At 37.2% G+C, this 17,929-nt stretch overlaps 3 protein-coding genes and 1 long non-coding RNA gene across 5 annotated transcripts; all 4 read left to right on the top strand.

Annotated features, from left to right (window-relative positions):
- The first annotated feature begins 1,286 nt into the window (after positions 1-1,286).
- LOC138133576 (uncharacterized) lies at positions 1,287-3,665 on the top strand. 2 transcript variants are annotated; one of them, XR_011160420.1, is made up of 7 exons: positions 1,287-1,513; positions 1,563-2,318; positions 2,368-2,694; positions 2,739-2,926; positions 2,976-3,286; positions 3,331-3,473; positions 3,527-3,665. It is a non-coding gene; the product is annotated as an uncharacterized lncRNA (long non-coding RNA). The 2 variants fall into 2 exon arrangements; XR_011160419.1 differs by having other exon boundaries at positions 2,368-2,926.
- Positions 3,666-5,088: 1,423 nt separating this feature from the next.
- LOC138133082 (nose resistant to fluoxetine protein 6-like) lies at positions 5,089-7,485 on the top strand. Its single transcript, XM_069050875.1, has 8 exons — positions 5,089-5,335; positions 5,385-5,557; positions 5,605-6,138; positions 6,188-6,514; positions 6,559-6,746; positions 6,796-7,106; positions 7,151-7,293; positions 7,354-7,485. Exons 3-8 carry the CDS (start codon positions 6,058-6,060, stop codon positions 7,483-7,485), a joined length of 1,182 nt encoding a protein of 393 aa, XP_068906976.1. The 5' UTR covers positions 5,089-5,335; positions 5,385-5,557; positions 5,605-6,057.
- Positions 7,486-9,727: 2,242 nt separating this feature from the next.
- On the top strand, positions 9,728-12,132 carry LOC138133336 (nose resistant to fluoxetine protein 6-like). The gene is made up of 9 exons (XM_069051209.1): positions 9,728-9,974; positions 10,024-10,199; positions 10,247-10,467; positions 10,512-10,779; positions 10,835-11,161; positions 11,206-11,393; positions 11,443-11,753; positions 11,798-11,940; positions 12,001-12,132. Exons 1-9 carry the CDS (start codon positions 9,767-9,769, stop codon positions 12,130-12,132), a joined length of 1,974 nt encoding a protein of 657 aa, XP_068907310.1. The 5' UTR covers positions 9,728-9,766.
- Positions 12,133-13,374: 1,242 nt separating this feature from the next.
- On the top strand, positions 13,375-17,155 carry LOC138133122 (nose resistant to fluoxetine protein 6-like). The gene is made up of 9 exons (XM_069050926.1): positions 13,375-14,839; positions 14,889-15,064; positions 15,111-15,331; positions 15,376-15,643; positions 15,693-16,019; positions 16,064-16,251; positions 16,301-16,611; positions 16,656-16,798; positions 16,853-17,155. The coding sequence occupies exons 1-9, from the start codon at positions 14,632-14,634 to the stop codon at positions 16,982-16,984; spliced, it is 1,974 nt and encodes a 657-aa protein (XP_068907027.1). The 5' UTR covers positions 13,375-14,631; the 3' UTR covers positions 16,985-17,155.
- Positions 17,156-17,929: the final 774 nt, after the last annotated feature.

The following is a 17,929-nucleotide window of genomic DNA, read 5'->3' as shown; positions in this document are numbered from 1 at the left end:
TTCTCTTCCTCTTGTCTCCTTCACACCAAAATTTTCAACGGTTAGTAACACGCTTTGTGTGATGTTTGTCAAGAGATTCTGAAAGAAAATGTATTTTTCTTTGTTGATAATTAGTTTAGTTTCATTCGTCTACATTTTCATAGCCAGATTTATACGAGGTCATTATAAATGATTGTCCCATAGCAGTAGGCGTTGGTGACGTAGTTGAATGTGCCGCAAGCCTCATAACATGAGTCAGACTAGAATCGCCGATAGATGGGTCAAATCTATAGGAATTAAATTTAAAAAAATCAATTATTTATTTACATTTTTTAATGAAGCCCTGCAACCCCGGTTTTTGCGAAAAAGATGCCACATGTCAAAAACGATGATAGATAAGTGTTGACAAAAGGACGTTTTGAACTAAAAATTTAACGTAGAATCCAATTTTGAAATAAATGTGGTCTTTCTATAAAAAAAAACATGGCGTCGATTTCCAGTATTTCCGGAAGTGTCGCCATTTTGACAATATTTTATTTGAACTTGGAGCAGTCGTTTATAGTTGGCTACCAAATGTCATATTAATACGATTTTGGGAAATCAGAAAGTTTCTAATGAATTGAGAAGGATTTTTTAAAAGAAAAGAACACGAAGAAAAAGAAAAATTTTTTTAACCAAGATTATACATAATTATAATAGTGATTCAAAATGATTGTGGATAAATATGGCAACTATGTACGAAAATTTATGTGGCAACTGTGTTGGTGAAGTAGAGTTGAAATTTGTATGACATTTCATTATTTCATCATTGTAGATTAACTTGACAATTTTCAAAATTGCGCGACTATGAACTGTCAAAGAAATGTCAACTCTATCTTACCTACAGAGTTGCCACAAAAAATTGCATATTGAGTTGCCATACTTACATTCACAATCATTTTGAATCACTCAATATACAGGGTGTCTCAAAATTCGCGAATTCCGAATTCAGAGCGTGGTAGAGAAGGACCCAGTGGAGCTCGAAAAATAGTTAGAAAAAAAAATTCGCTCTTCCTGAAGAAGATATAACCACTTTAATTTTGTTCAATACATAGCAGCCTTCATATCCACAGTGACAAAATACTATTCTATTAAGTACATATAACATTATTTGCTTTGCGCACTCTATATGCATATACATATTCCCAAAACGTAACATTTTGGAAATTGCAGTGTTTGTTTTTTTCACCTTGAATATTAATAATCGCTAAAACTTCTTGATTATGTAAATTTCTAACAATCGTAAACTAGTTGGTGCATATCGCTTCCATTGCTAAACCGTCCACCATGAATTACATTTTTGCAATTTGTGTTCTAATTCTTGTTCCCATTGTTCAACCGAAGATTTCATTTCCCCATCAACAGCTGATGTTGAATTTATTCTACTCAGAAATGGAACAAATAGTGGACACTAAAATCGCTGGAACTCGATGCGCTTCAGATTTGGAAGCATTCTTTACAGACTTGTTCGACATGAAACTGTGAGCTTTACAGAGTAAGTTGCTCTTGCAAATCGGCTAATTTTTTATTTTCATCAATTTTAGTGTTTGACGCTAGCAGTAAAGTCAATCCTGGTATCTTGAGCTTAAACCTACGTTGGTACGGCAATTATGACCAATGTCTGGACATCAGCGAGGTTGTTGGTGGACGCGTGATCGAAGGACAATACTGCAACGCGATTATAAATCCAACAGCTAATCTAACTGCGTACTTTTCACAGGTAAAGAAAAAAAAATGTTGATTGCAATCTTGACGCACAAATTGTAGTTATTCAATTTTCAAAATAAAAAAGCCAAGGCAAAAATTCTCAAGTACCATCAAAACTATCTGGGAATCTGCGTCCCCAAATCGTGTACGGTCAACGATTTGAATCTGTTGGGCAACGGCATCGAGACGCTTTTCAAAACTCCTTTCGACATCGCCTTTCAGGAAGACTTTTGCACCTCCAGGACCAAATCGATCGCATCTCCAGTTGATGCTTACGTTTTGTAAGTCGCTCAACACAACTTATCATTCCTCCAACAGGTTTTAGTTGTTTTTTTGGCATCATCTTGGCTGTCGTGGTCGCCAGTACCGTTTACGACGTTTACTTGCGGAAGCTGCGGAAGAAACCAGACTTGTTTGTGGTGTTTTCGCTTTACACCAACGGGAAGAAGTTGTTGGGGACGCATTGCGAAAATGACAATTTGACGTGTTTGAATGGGATAAGAGTCTTGAGCACGATGTGGGTGATAGTTGGTCATTTAGTTATTATTAGAATGGATGCCTTCAACACCAACACTCTGTACGTTTGGACAAAGGTAGTACCGCTTTTGTGTCAATACAGATTTTAAATTTTCACAATTCCAGTGGACAAATCACATCGAAAATTCCGTCTTCTTCGCGGTACCCTACGCCGTGGACACTTTTTTCTGCATGAGCGGAATCTTGGTCACCTATGTCCATATGAAGTACTCTGAGAAATCTACCATCAAATTGTCTTCGTTTTACCTGTTCAGACTCTTGCGACTCGTTCCCGCTTTAGTGACAACCATTTTGATTTCTGTCAGTGTGGTCAAGTATGTTACAGAAGGACCTGTTTGGCATTCCGTTCTGAAAAAATACCTGACAAATTGTAAGGAAACCTAGTGGACTACCCTACTCTTTGTCAACAATTTCATCAAGTACGACAACAGGGTAAGCGGTACTTGAGGTACAGTGTGGCCTAAACAAATCGATAGTGCATCCAGCAAACGTGGTACTTGTCAGTGGACACCCAACTGTACGCAATGGCGCCTTTGATTCTCTTCTCTATCAAGAAAAACCCCACCAGAACCTTTCTCGTCATAATTACCTTGTGTTTTGTGTCCATCGTGTACACCTGGACCGTAACAGTTGTCAAACATGGTGGATTTTTACTGTTTTGGGAGTAAGAAAACTGAAGCTTGCTTGTGAAATTCGTACAAATTCTTGTCTAGTGTTAAGCAGGAAGATCTTACTTATGTTTACTTCTCCACCTTGTCCCGCATGCCCGCCTGGTTGATCGGAATATTCTTCGGGTACTTCCTCTATCAAAATAAAAATAAAAAGAATTCAATTTCGCAACTGGTCAACATCACTCTCTGGTTGGTCTCACTGTGTTCGATGCTTGCTCTCGTCTTATACCACGTGGTCTTCATGAGGGACAATTACGACGTGACCAGATCAGCGTTTTTCAATTCTCTCTCGAGACCTATTTGGTCTTTTGCTGTGTGCTTCATCATTTACAGCTGCACCACCGGACGCGGAGGTAAAAATCCCCACTTCTGACACTTTATACTTTATTTTTTTCAGGTTGTGTCAACACTTTTCTCTCCCATCCGGTATTTGTCGTTTTGGGAAAACTCACCTACTCCATGTACTTGATTCACGTTTTGGTCATTGTGGTCGTAGTAGGAAACCCGAAAGAATCCACTCACTTCAGCAACTTCGAAATTGTACTTTTGCCAAAACCGACGTCCCAACTAATTATTAATTAAATCTGTTTCAGTTTCACGACTTTTGCGGCATCTTCATTGATATTCTGGTGTGTTCCTTTGTGATTTGTCTTGTCTTCGAAACTCCAGTCATGTTGCTGATAAAATATTTTTTCGGACGAAATACTGAAATAAAGCGACCATAAAATCTTATTGTCTGTTCTTAATTCTGTTCCTCTTGTCTCCAAAATTTTCAACGGTTAGTAACACATTCTGTATGATGTTTGCCAAGCGATTCCAAAAGAAGATTTATTTTTCTTTGTTGGTAATTACTACATAATTAGTTTCACTAGTCTACACTTTCATAGCCAGTTTGGGAGTATGAAATTCAACACTTTTGAGATCAAGTTAAAATAAGTTTATTTACGGAAAATAATTTAGAGTTTTGAAATTTACCACCCAAAAAATAACGTTCATAATCAAGACGGCAATCATGATGACAATAAAGTACGGATTACAAATATTTTTTTTGAATTGAAAAAATTTCTTGGCCGGCATAATATGCTTTGACAGTCATTGCAAAGGAGATGGAATAAAAAGATGCAAAAAAGTACTACTTTCACTACGATTTTTCGTGTAAAAAAGTGCCACTTCCATTAAGTATGATATGCAAAAAAAAATTATAACTTCTGAAACATTGGAAATAAATAATGGTTTTTTCCTAAAGGTTTGGCCGATCCTTTGCGCCATTAGGGACATTTTTTAATGTGTCAAACCCCTACAATAATTTTTCAAAATGATAATAAATAGTATATTATGTTATGAGGAGCAAAAATGAAGTTTTATGTGCTGCGGCTGGTAGATTGGCTGCCGAACGCAGTGAGACGTGTTAAGAAATCAGGTAGGAATTTCAAATGATTTAGCTAGTTTACTTTACTGCCGCTCATCAGCGGAGATAATAACTTCGCGGACGCCCTCAGCGGACATAAATAACTTTATCTGCCGCTCTCAGCGGAGATAATAACTTTATCTGCCGCTCATCAGCTCGTTAGATGCCATGACAATGAAGTGACACTTTAGCATTATCAATGCAGCAGGATAATGTCATAATTTACGGACGTTTGAAGAAAAAAAAAATGTATAATACATATAAAGACAATCTGGGTACTCCATCAATTTGGAAATTGCAAGTTCAGTGCGTCTGAAAATATTTTGATTTTGATTTCTTATTGTTTCAGATTGTCGAGTTCTGTGGCTACTTTGCGGCTATTGTGATGAGTTCAGTTGTTTTGTATCTAGTATTCGAAGCACCGGGAGTGGCGTTGGTGCAGAATTTGCAAAATGTCAAGAAAATTGAGGCTCCACTTTCCAAAAGACAAAAGAATGCTTGGAAGTTAAAAGTTAAATAAATTCTTTTAAAAATCGATGTAATGTATTCAAAAGAATAATAAAATAATTTCCAATAAGTAGATACAACATTATTTGCTTTGCTCAATCTGCATATACATATCCTCAATACGTAAAATTTTGGAAATTACACTATTTGTTCGTTTCACCTTGAATGTTAATACCTAATCACTAAAACTCCTTAATAGCAGATAAAACTCACTATTTATGCAAGTTTACAAACGTAAACTGGTTGGTGCATATCGTTTCCATTGCTAAACCGTCCACCATGAATTACATTTTTGCAATTTGTGTTCTAATTCTTGTTCCCATTGTTCAACCCAAGATTTCACGTCTTCATCCAAAACTGATGTTGAATTTATTCCACTCAAAAATGGTGCAACTGGTCGACACCAAAATTGGTGGAACTCAATGCGCTTCAGATATGGAAGCATTCTTTGCAGACTTGTCCGAGATGAAACTGTGGGCTTTACAGAGTAAGTTGTTCCTCCAAATCAGTTAATTTTTTATTTTCACCAATTTTAGTGTTTGACGCTAGCAGTAAAGTCAATCCTGGTATCTTGAGCTTAAACCTACGCTGGTACGGCAATTATGACCAATGTCTGAACATCAGAGAGGTTGTTGGTGGACGCGTAATCGAAGGACAATACTGCAACGCGCTTATTGTAATAAATAATATAACTGGGCATTTTCCACAGGTAAAGAAAAAAAAATGTTGATGGCAATCCTGACGCACAATTTGTAGTTATTTAATATTCAAAATGAAAAAGCCAAGGAACAAATTTTCGACAACCAACAAAACTATCTGGGGATCTGCATCCCCAAATCTTGTACGATCAACGATTTGAATCTGTTGGGCAACGGCGTTGAGACGCTTTTCCAAACTCCTTTTCATATCGCCTTTCAGGACGACTTTTGCACCTACAGGAACCAACCGATCGCATCTCCAATTGATGCTTACGTCTTGTAAGTCGCTCAACACAACTTGTCATTTCTGCAACCGGTTTTTAGTTGTTTTTTTGGCATCGTCTTGGCTGTCGTGGCAGTCAGTACCGCTTACGACGTTTACTTGCGGAAGCTGCGGAAGAAACCTGACTTATTTGTGGTGTTTTCGCTTTACACCAACGGGAAGAAGTTGTTGGGGACGCATTGCGAAAATGACAATTTGAAGTGTTTGAATGGGATCAGAGTCTTGAGCATGATGTGGGTGATGGTTGATCATTTATTTGTTATTAGAATTAATGCCTTCAACACCAACAATCTGTACGTTTTGACAGAGGTAGTACCGCTTTTGTGTCAATACAGATTTTAAATTATCACAATTTCAGTGGCAACATCGCATCGAAAATTCTATCTACTTCGCGGCACATTACGCTGTCGACACTTTCTTCTGCATGAGCGGAATCTTGGTCACCTACGTCCATATGAAGTACTCGGAGAAATTTACCATCAAATTGTCTTCGTTTTACTTATTCAGACTCTTGAGGCTTGTTCCCGCTTTAGTGGCAACTATCTTGATTTATGTCAGTGTAGTCAAATATGTTACACAAGGACCTATTTGGCATTCCGTCCTCAAGCAATACCTGGCACATTGTAAGAACACCTGGTGGACTACTCTACTTTTTGTCAACAATTTCATCAAGTACGACGATATGGTAAGTGGTACTTGGGGTACAGTGTGGCCTAAACAAATCGATAGTGCATCCAGCAAACGTGGTACTTGTCAGTGGACACCCAACTTTACGCAGTGGCGCCTTTGATTCTCTTTTTCATCAAGAAAAACCCCACCAGAACCTTTCTCGCCATCATCATGTTGTGTTTTGTGAGCATGGTGTACACCTGGACCATAACAGTTGTCAAAGATGCTGGATTCGTACTGTTTTGGGAGTAAGAAAACTGAAGCCTGCTTGTGAAGTTCGTACAAATTTTATTCTAGTCTTAATGCCGACGACAGTCTTTATGTTTACTTCTCGACCTTGTCCCGCATGCCCGCCTGGTTGATCGGAATAGTCTTCGGGTACTTCCTCTACCGAAATAAAAATAAAAAGAATTCAATTTCGCAGCTGGCCAACATCACTCTCTGGTTGGTCTCACTGTGTTCGATGCTTGCTCTCGTCTTATACCAGGTGGTCTTTGTGCGGCACAATTACGACGTCACCAGATCAGCGTTTTTCAATTCTCTGTCGAGACCTATTTGGTCTCTTGCGGTGTGCTCCATCATTTACAGCTGCTGCACCGGACGCGGAGGTAAAAATCCCCACTTCTGCCACTTAATACTTTGTTTTTTTCAGGTTGTGTCAACACTTTTCTTTCCCATCCGTTGTTTGTCGTTTTGGGAAAACTCACCTACTCCATGTACTTGATTCACTTTTTGGTCATTTTTGTCGTAGTAGGAAATCCGAAAGAATCCACTCACTTCAGCACCTTCGAAATTGTATTTTTACCAAAATCGACGTCCCAACTAATTACATTTTATTAATTGAATCTGTTGCAGTTTCACGACTTTTGCGGCATTTTCGTTGATATTTTGGTGTGTTCCTTTGTGATTTGTCTTGTCTTCGAAACTCCAGTCATGTTGCTGATAAAATATCTTTTCGGACGAAATACTGAAATAAAGCGACCATAAAATCTTATTGGCTGTTCTTAACTCTGTTCCTCTTGTCTCCTTCACACCAAAATTTCCAACGGTTAGTAACGCGCTTTGTGTGGTGTTTGTCAAGAGATTCTGAAAGAAAATGTATTTTTCTTTGTTGGTAATTAGTTTAGTTTCACTCGTCCACACTTTGATCGCCAGATTTATACGAGGTCATTATAAATGATTGTCCCATCGCAGTAGGCGTTGGTGACGTAGTTGAATGTGCCGCAAGCCTCATAACATGAGTGAGACTAGAATCGCCGATAGGTGGCGCTACCGGGGTAGTGGAAATCTGTCTGCATCTACAAGTTTGTCTAACGTTGCGAAGCTGCCGGCACATCCAAAATTTGTGTGGGTTTTCGACACCAACTGTGACGGGACAATCATTTATAATGACCTTGTACTACATTGGGAACATGAAATTTAAACACTTTTTAAATCAAGTTGAAATAAGTTTATTTACCGAAAGTAATTACTACAGAAATTTTAATCCGATTGGAACCTATCAACAACTTCTTGACAGCCGTTGTCATGACCACAAACATATGCCTGGCAACCGTTGCCACGGGCAAGAATTCCATGCTTTTTAATTTTTTACTCAAGACCGAAGACCATCCTGGTGCTGATGGGGACGCTGAACGGGGAGATTGCGAGTTAGAAACAAATCAACAACCTATAGTCTGTTTTTTTTTTTATCAGAGAACCACCAACACCTCAATTTACACCCAAAATAGAGCTGGCAACATTGTACATTTTTGACCTAGAATGAAAAATCTCATCCAATCTCATCATATAAAAAGTGAGGTTATGTAGAGGTATTATTAGCACAGCATGTTAATAAAGTTAATAACAACTACGAGTATGTAATAACAAATAATTTGAGAGTTTAATAAATGTCTCATTTTGCGAAGCATTTTTAATAACACGTTCAAATTTTAAATGCGAATTTACGTACTTTCAAGGACATGACAGGAGTTGGCTGGTATAGCGAATATACAGGGTGATTCACGTGGCCCGTTTTTTAGAAACTTTCTGATTTCCCCAAATCGTATTAATATGAAAATTAGTAGCCGACTGTAATCGATTGCTCCAAGTTCAAATAAAATACATATTTTCAAAATGGCGACACTTTTTTTCAAAGACGTTCGTAATTTCGACAGAAATGCAGCAAATTGGCAATAAGAAAGTTATTCGTCGTCAAACTAGAGACAAAATTTGTAATAGGTTTGATTATATGAGAATAAATTTTCCTTTTGAACCACTGACAAAAATTGGTTTCCTCAGAATTTATTTTTTCAATCTATTTAGTGAAAATTTAAATTTACCTAGACATTCCTTTTTACGGCGTTTATGAGAAATTTGACACTGACAATACATTTTTGTGACATTTCTCAGTTTTTTGTTTCCGCCACCAAATATGAAAATACTTGTATGTCATCTTTTTCTCAAAAAGCGGGGTTGCAAGACTTCATTAAAAAATTTATAACTCCTGAACCATTGGAAATAAATAAGCGTTTTATTAAAAATTGAATTCCTCTAGGTTTGGCCGATGTTTTGCGCCATTAGTGACATTTTTTAAATGTTTCATACGCCTACTACAATTTTTCAAAATGATAATTAAAAAATATATGTGGTACAATATAAAGACAATCTGCTTACTCCATCAATTTGCAATTGATTGATCCGAAAATATTTCTATTTTGATTTCTTATTGTTTTAGATTGTCGAGTTCTGTGGCTATTTTGCAACTATTGTGTTGAGCTCTGTTGTTTTGTATCTTGTATTCGAAGCACCGGCAGTGGCGTTGGTGAAGAATTTGCAAAATGTCGAGAAAATTGAGGCTCCACGCTCCAAAAGACAAAAGAATACTTGGAAGTTAAAAGTTAAATAAATTCTTTTAAAAATCGATGTAATATATTCAAAAGAATAATAAAATAATTTCCAATAAATAGATACAACATTATTTGCTTTGCTCAATCTGCATAATACGGTGCGATCAATTAAAAAATAAATCGAGTCAGCGTGTTACCTGTGGCAACCCATGCTATAGCGTAGGCTCCAAAGCAAACTCGATTTATTTTTTAAATGATCGCTCGGTACACATCCCCAAAACGTAAAATTTTGGAAACTACACTGTTTGTTCGTTTCACCTTGAATGTTAATACCTAATCACTAAAACTCCTTAATAGCAGATAAAATTCACTATTTATGCAAGTTTCTAACAATTGTAAACTGGTTGGTGCATATCGTTTCCATTGCTAAACCGTCCACCATGAACTACATTTTTGCAATTTGTGTTCTAATTCTTGTTCCCATTGTTCAACCCAAGATTTCACGTCTTCATCCAAAACTGATGTTGAATTTATTCCACTCAGAAATGGTGCAACTGGTCGACACCAAAATTGGTGGAACTCAATGCGCTTCAGATATGGAAGCATTCTTTGCAGACTTGTCCGAGATGAAACTGTGGGCTTTACAGAGTACGTTGTTCCCCCAAATCGACTAATTTTTCATTTTTATCAATTTTAGTGTTTGACGCTAGCAGTAAAGTCAATCCTGGTATCTTGAGCTTAAACCTACGCTGGTACGGCAATTATGACCAATGTCTGGACATCAGAGAGGTTGTTGGTGGACGCGTGATCGAAGGACAATACTGCAACGCGTTTATAATTTTAACAGATAATCTAACTGCGTATTTTTCACAGGTAAAGAACAAAAAATGTTGATTGTAATCTTGACGCACAAATTGTAGTTATTCAATATTCAAAATGAAAGAGCCAAGGCACAAATTTTCGAGAACCAACAAAACTATCTGGGAATCTGCATCCCCAAATCGTGTACGGTCAACGATTTGAATCTGTTGGGCAACGGCATCGAGACGCTTTTCAAAACTCCTTTTCACATCGCCTTTCAGGACGAGTTTTGCACCTACAGGACCAAACCGATCGCATCTCCAATTGATGCTTACGTTTTGTAAGTCGCTCAACACAACTTGTCATTCCTCCAACCAGTTTTAGTTGTTTTTTTGGCATCGTCTTGGCTGTCGTGGCAGTCAGTACCGCTTACGACTTTTATTTGCGGATGCTGCGGAAGAAACCAGACTTGTTTGTGGTGTTTTCGCTTTATACCAACGGGAAGAAGTTGTTGGGGACCCATTGCGAAAATGATAATTTGAAGTGTTTGAATGGGATCAGAGTCTTGACCATGGTGTGGGTGATAGTTGCTCATTTATTTATTATTAGAATTTATGCCTCCAACACCAACAATCTGTACGTTATGACAGAGGTACTCGTAGTACTGCTTTTGTGTAAATACAAATTTTAAATTATCACAATTCCAGTGGCAACAACGCATCGAAAATTCTGTCTTCTTCGCGTCATCCTATGCCGTCGAGACTTTCTTCTGTATGAGCGGAATCTTGGTTACCTACGTCCATATGAAGTACTTGGAGAAATTTAGCATCAAGCTGCATTGGTTTTACCTGTTCAGACTCTTGCGGCTTGTTCCCGCTTTAGCGGCAACCATTTTGATTTCTATCAGTGTAGTCAAGTATGTTACGGAAGGACCTGTTTGGCATGCCGTCCTCAAGCAGCACCTGACAAATTGTAAGGAAACCTGGTGGACTACCCTATTCTTTGTCAACAATTTCATCAAGTACGACGACAGGGTAAGCGGTACTTGAGGTACAGTGTGACCTAAACAAATCGATAGTGCATCCAGCAAACGTGGTACTTGTCAGTGGACACCCAACTGTACGCAATGGCGCCTTTGATTCTCTTCTCAATCAAGAAAAACCCCACCAGAACCTTTCTCGTCATCATCGTCTTGTGTTTTGTTTCTATCGTGTACACCTGGACCATAACAGTTGTCAAACATGTTGAATTCTTAGTGTTTTACAAGTAAGAAATCTGAAGCCTGCTTGTGAAGTTCGTACAAATTCTTTTCTAGACTTAAGCAGGAAGATCTTGTTTATGTTTATTTCTCTACATTATCCCACATGCCCGCCTGGTTGATCGGAATAGTCTTCGGGTACTTCCTCTACCAAAATAAAAATAAGAAGAATTCAATTTCGCGGCTGGTCAACATCACTCTCTGGTTGGTTTCACTGTGTTCGATGCTCGCTCTCGTCTTATATCACGTGGTCTTCATGAGGAACAATTACGACGTGACCAGATCAGCATTTTTCAATTCTCTGTCGAGACCTATTTGGTCTCTTGCGGTGTGCTCCATCATTTACAGCTGCAGCACCGGACGCGGAGGTAAAAGTCCCCACTTCTGACACTTTATACTTTGTTTTTTTCAGGTTGTGTTAACACTTTCCTTTCCCATCCGGTATTTGTCGTTTTGGGAAAACTCACCTACTCCATGTACTTGATTCACGTTTTGGTCATTTTTGTCGTAGTAGGAAACCCGAAAGAATCCACTCACTTCAGCAACTTCGAAATTGTATTTTTACCAAAATCGACGTCCCAACTAATTACATTTTATTAATTGAATCTGTTTCAGTTTCACGACTTTTGCGGCATCTTCGTTGATATTCTGGTGTGTTCCTTTGTGATTTGTCTTGTCTTCGAAACTCCAATCATGTTGCTGATAAAATATTTTTTCGGACGAAATACTGAAATAAAGCGACCATAAAATCTTATTGTCTGTTCTTAACTCTGTTCCTCTTGTCTCCTTCACACCAAAATTTTCAACGGTTAGTAACACGCTTTGTGGGATGTTCGTCAAGAGATTCTGAAAGAACATTTATATCTTTGTTGGTAATTAGTTTAGTTTCACTCGTTTACACTTTCATCGCCAGATTTATACAAAGTCATTATAAATGATTGTCCCATCGCATTAGCCGTTGGTGACGTAGTTGAATATGCCGCAACCCTCATAACATGAGTCAGACTAGAATCACCGATAGATGGGTCAAATCTATAGGAATTATAAAAAAAAAACAATTATTTATTTCCAATGGTTCAGGAGTTATACATTTTTTGATGAAGCCCTGCAACCCCGCTTTTTGCGAAAAAGATGCCATATGTCAAAAACGATGATAGATAAGTGTTGACAAAAGGACGTTCTGAACTCAAAATTTAACGTAGAATCCAATTTTGAAATAAATGTGGTCTTTCTATAAAAAAAAACATGGCGTCGATTTCCAGTATTTCCGGAAGTGTTGCCATTTTGAAAATATTTTATTTGAACTTGGAGCAGTCGTTTATAGTTGGCTACCAATTTTGGGAAATCAGAAAGTTTCTAATGAATTGAGAAGGAATTTTAAAAGAAAAGAACACGAAGAAAAAGAAAAAGTTTTTTAACCAAGATTATACATAATTATAATAGTGATTCAAAATGATTGTAAATAAGTATGGCAACGATGTACGAAAATTTATGTGGCAACTGTGTTGGTGGGGTAGAGTTGAAATTTGTATGACATTTCATTAGCGTGCATTTTATTTTTATTATATCATTGTAGATTAACTTGACAATTTTCAAAATTGCGCGACTATAAACTGTCAAAGAAATGTCAACTCTATCTAACCTACAGAGTTGGTACAAAAAATTGTATATACAGTGAGCGGCAAAAGTATGGAATAAATTCATTAAAAATTAAACAAAATTTTTTTCAAAAAAATCTTTGGACTGGTCAATTTTAGTTTATAAAAATACATATTTTAGTATAAAATAAAATTCCAAGCAGTCATTTGTTTTCGAGTTATTCAATGGAAACCCCCTATTTTTTTTCTTGATTCTGATAGCCCTTTTCATTGTCTAAATAACAGTATAAAATTTTTGTTATCTTACATAAGGAAATTTTTGAGAAAAAAAAAATTAAGTTGGAAAAAATAAATTTTATAACGATCAAAAACAAGTCAAAAACTGTGTTAGTAAGTATTTAAAATTATGGAATTAATTTTCGAATTGCCATCCCCCAGCTTGTTGACAATAAGCAAGTTTATGAAGAAATTCCCCCTGTTTTAGTTTTATCCCAGCACCCAATCAAAATTAAAATTTCTATACGTTGTGTTTCTGTTAAATGAGTCATTTTCGGAAATGTTTTGTAAAACAAATAACACATACGAGTAAAATTGACACTAACATTTGACTGTTTGAATTACCTACTTGATTTTTTGACTTGCTTTTCTTCGTTATAAAATTTATTTTTTCCAAATTTATTATTTTTTTTCTCAAAAATTTCCTTATGTAAGGCAACAAAATTTTTATACTGTCATTTAGACAATTAAAAGGGCTATCAGAATCAAGAAAAAAAATATGGGGTTTCTATTTAAAAAAAGTATCGATGACGTCATCACTCGAAAACAAATGACTGCTTGAAAGTTTCTTTGGTACTAGAACATGTACTTTTATAAGCTAAAATTGACCTGTCTAAAGATTTTTTTGAAAAAAATTTTGTTTAATTTTTAAGGAATTTATTCCATACTTTTGCCGCTCACTGTATAGTTGCCATACTTACATCCACAATCATTTTGAATCACTCAATATATAGACCAATGTATCTTTGTGGGGGGACTCCCGATTTTTTTTTTATTTCCATATTTGGACTACTGAAGTGATCCCCTACAACGCTCTGAATTCGGAAATCGCGAAGTTTGAGACACCCTGTATGTATAATATAAAGACAATCTGGGCACTCCCTACTCCATCAATTTGCAAATCGCAAGCTCAATGCGTCTAAAGAATTTTTATTTTGATTTCTTGTTGTTTTATATTGTGGAGTTCTCTGGCTATTTTGCAGCAATTGTGATAAGCTCTGTTATTTTGCATCTTGTATTCGAAGCACTGGGAATGGCGTTGGTGCAGAATTTGCAAAATGTCAAGAAAATTGAAGGTCCAAAATACAAAAGAATACTTGGAAGTTGAAAGTTAAATAAATTCTTTTAAAAATCGATGTATCCAAAAGAATAATAAAATAATTTCCAATAAGTAACATATTTGCTTTGCGCACTCTATATGCATATACATATTCCCAAAACGTAAAATTTTGGAAATTGCAGTGTTTGTTATTTTCACCTTGAATATTAATAATTGCTAAAACTTCTTGGTAACAGATAGTACTATTTATGTAAGTTTCTAACAATCGTAAACTAGTTGGTGCATATCGCTTCCATTGCTAAACCGTCCACCATGAACTACATTTTTGCAATTTGTGTTCTAATTCTTGTTCCCATTGTTCAACCGAACATTTCATTTCCCCATCAACAGCTGATGTTGAATTTATTCTACTCAGAAATGGCACAAATAGTGGACACCAAAATCGGTGGAACTCGATGCGCTTCAGATTTGGAAACATTCTTTACAGACTTGTTCGATATGAAACTATGGGCTTTACAGAGTAAGTTGTTTTTGCAAATCGGCGAATTTTTTATTTTCATCAATTTTAGTGTTTGACGCTAGCAACAAACTCCATCCTGGTGTGTTGAGCTTAAACATACGCTGTTACGGCAATTATGACCAATGTCTGGACATCAGAGAGGTTGTTGGTGGACGCGTCATCGAAGGACAATACTGCAACGCGTTTATAATTCCAACAGATAATCTAACTGCGTACTTTTTACAGGTAAAGAAAAAAAATGTTGATTGCAATCTTGACGCACAAATTGTAGTTATTCAATATTCAAAATAAAAAAGCCAAGGCAAAACGTCTCGAGAACCAACAATACTATCTGGGAATCTGCATCCCCAAATCGTGTACGGTCAACGATTTGAATCTGTTGGGCAACGGCGTCGAGACGCTTTTCAAAACTCCTTTCGACATCGCCTTTCAGGAAGACTTTTGCACCTCCAGGACCAAATCGATCGCATCTCCAATTGATGCTTACGTTTTGTAAGTCGCTCAACACAACTTGTCATTCCTCCAACCGGTTCTAGTTGTTTTTTTGGCATCGTCTTGGCTGTCGTGGTCGCCAGTACCGCTTACGACGTTTACTCGTGGAAGCTGCGGAAGAAACCAGACTTGTTTGTGGTGTTTTCGCTTTACACCAACGGGAAGAAGTTGTTGGGGACGCATTGCGAAAATGACAATTTGAAGTGTTTGAATGGGATCAGAGTCTTGAGCATGGTGTGGGTGATAGTTGGTCATTTAGTTGTTATTAGAATTAACGCCTTCAACACCAACAATCTCTACGTTTTGACAGAGGTAGTACCGCTTTTGTGTCAATACAGATTTTAAATTGTCACAATTCCAGTGGCAACATCGCATCGAAAATTCTGTTTACTTCGCGGCACCCTACGCCGTCGACACTTTCTTCTCCATGAGCGGAATCTTGGTCACCTACGTCCATATGAAGTACTCGGAGAAATTTACCATCAAATTGTCTTCGTTTTACCTGTTCAGACTCTTGCGGCTTGTCCCCGCTTTAGCAGCAACCATTTTGATTTATGTCAGTGTAGTCAAGTATGTTACGGAAGGACCTATTTGGCATGCCGTCCTGAAGCAATACCTAACAAATTGTAAGGAAACCTGGTGGACTACTCTACTCTTTGTCAACAATTTCGTCAAGTACGACAACAGGGTAAGCGGTACATGAGGTACAGTGTGGCCTAAACAAATCGATAGTGCATCCAGCAAACGTGGTACTTGTCAGTGGACACCCAACTGTACGCAATGGCGCCTTTGATTCTCTTCTCCATCAAGAAAAACCCCACCAGAACCTTTCTCGCCATCATCATCTTGTGTTTTGTGTCCATGGTGTACACCTGGACCATAACAATTGTCAAAGATCTTGGATTCTTGCTGTATTGGGAGTAAGAAAACTGAAGACTGCTTGTGCAGTTCGTACACATTCTTTTCTAGTCTTAATCCTGAAGACAATATTTATATTTACTTCTTCACCTTGTCCCGCATGCCCGCCTGGTTGATCGGAATAGTCTTCGGGTACTTCCTCTACCAAAATAAAAATAAAAAGAATTCAATTTCGCAGCTGGCCAACATCACTCTCTGGTTGGTCTCACTGTGTTCGATGCTTGCTGTCGTCTTATACCACGTGGTCTTCATGAGGGACAATTACGACGTCACCAGATCAGCGTTTTTCAATTCTCTGTCGAGACCTATTTGGTCTCTTGCGGTGTGCTTCATCATTTACAGCTGCAGCACCGGACGCGGAGGTAAAAATCTCCACTTCTGACACTTTATACTTTGTTTTTTTCAGGTTGTGTCAACACTTTTCTCTCCCATCCGGTATTTGTCGTTTTGGGAAAACTCACCTACTCCATGTACTTGATTCACGTTTTGATCATTTTGGTCGTCGTAGGAAATCCGAGAGAATCCACTTACTTCAGCAACTTCGAACTTGTACTTTTACAAAAATCGGCGTCCCAACTAATTTATTAATTGCATCTGTTTCAGTTTCACGACTTTTGCGGCATCTTCACTGATATTCTTGTGTGTTCCTTGGCGATTTGTCTTGTCTTCGAAACTCCATTCATGTTGCTGATAAAATATTGTTTCGGACGATATACTGAAATAAAGCAACGATAAAATCTCATTGCAAAAAATTCTGAAAGAATATTTATTTTTCTTTGTTGGTAATTAGTTTGGTGTTACTCATCTTAATTTTCATCGCCAGATTTCCACTACACTGGGCGTAAAAAATTTAACACATTTGCAAACAAGTTAAATAAATTTAAAAAATTGTACAAAAATGCAGAAATAAAAATACAATACTTTTCTTTGTGTTTCAGTTTCAATGTATTCCCAAAAATTTCCATCAATCGAGAATACAAAAAAAAAAAAAATATGTAGAGTAAGGAAATAAAATACCAGAGAAAATATTTTTATTATTTTTGATTTGTCCCTTATTGACTGCGCCTGGACAAGTCTAGAACCATAAACCTAGTTCACAAATCAAATCAGAAATATTTCACTTTTGGAGCTACGCCTGATAGTGTTGCTCTATTTAAATAACAAATAATCATTAGTCATTAAATGAAAACTATTGCTGTTATCTACTTAATTAGCATAGTATAACATAGATAGTGTCAGCTATAAAGAAAAGGTGAACGGAATCGAGGCCGGAGCTGATTACTACGTCATTAATAGCTGCAAATAATGAGAGCTTGATTACTGATTCAGTCACACTCAATTTCACGTCGTCTTTGTCCTTGTTTTAGCCACAGTACTCGCAAGCACATGATTTCAGCTTGGATCAAGCAGAAACTTCGACAATTATTATAATTATTCAAAAGGGGACACGGCATCGAGACCGGATTTATTCATGATTATGGATGATTAAGTGTCCACGTCACAATAAAAACGTTTTCATCGTAATTATTAGGACCACAGTATAGGGTTATTATAAATGATTGTCCCATCGCTGTTGGCGTAGTTGAATGTGCTGCAAGCCTCATAATATGAGTCAGACTGGCATCGCCGGTAGGTGGCGATACTGGCGGTAGTTTTTACCTCCGGAAATCTGTCTACTAG

Source organism: Tenebrio molitor, chromosome 6 (assembly GCF_963966145.1).
Source record: "Tenebrio molitor chromosome 6, icTenMoli1.1, whole genome shotgun sequence".
NCBI lineage: Eukaryota > Metazoa > Arthropoda > Insecta > Coleoptera > Tenebrionidae > Tenebrio > Tenebrio molitor.
The sequence above is the reverse complement of the archived record's forward strand: the minus strand, read 5'-3'. Positions and strand labels throughout refer to the sequence as shown.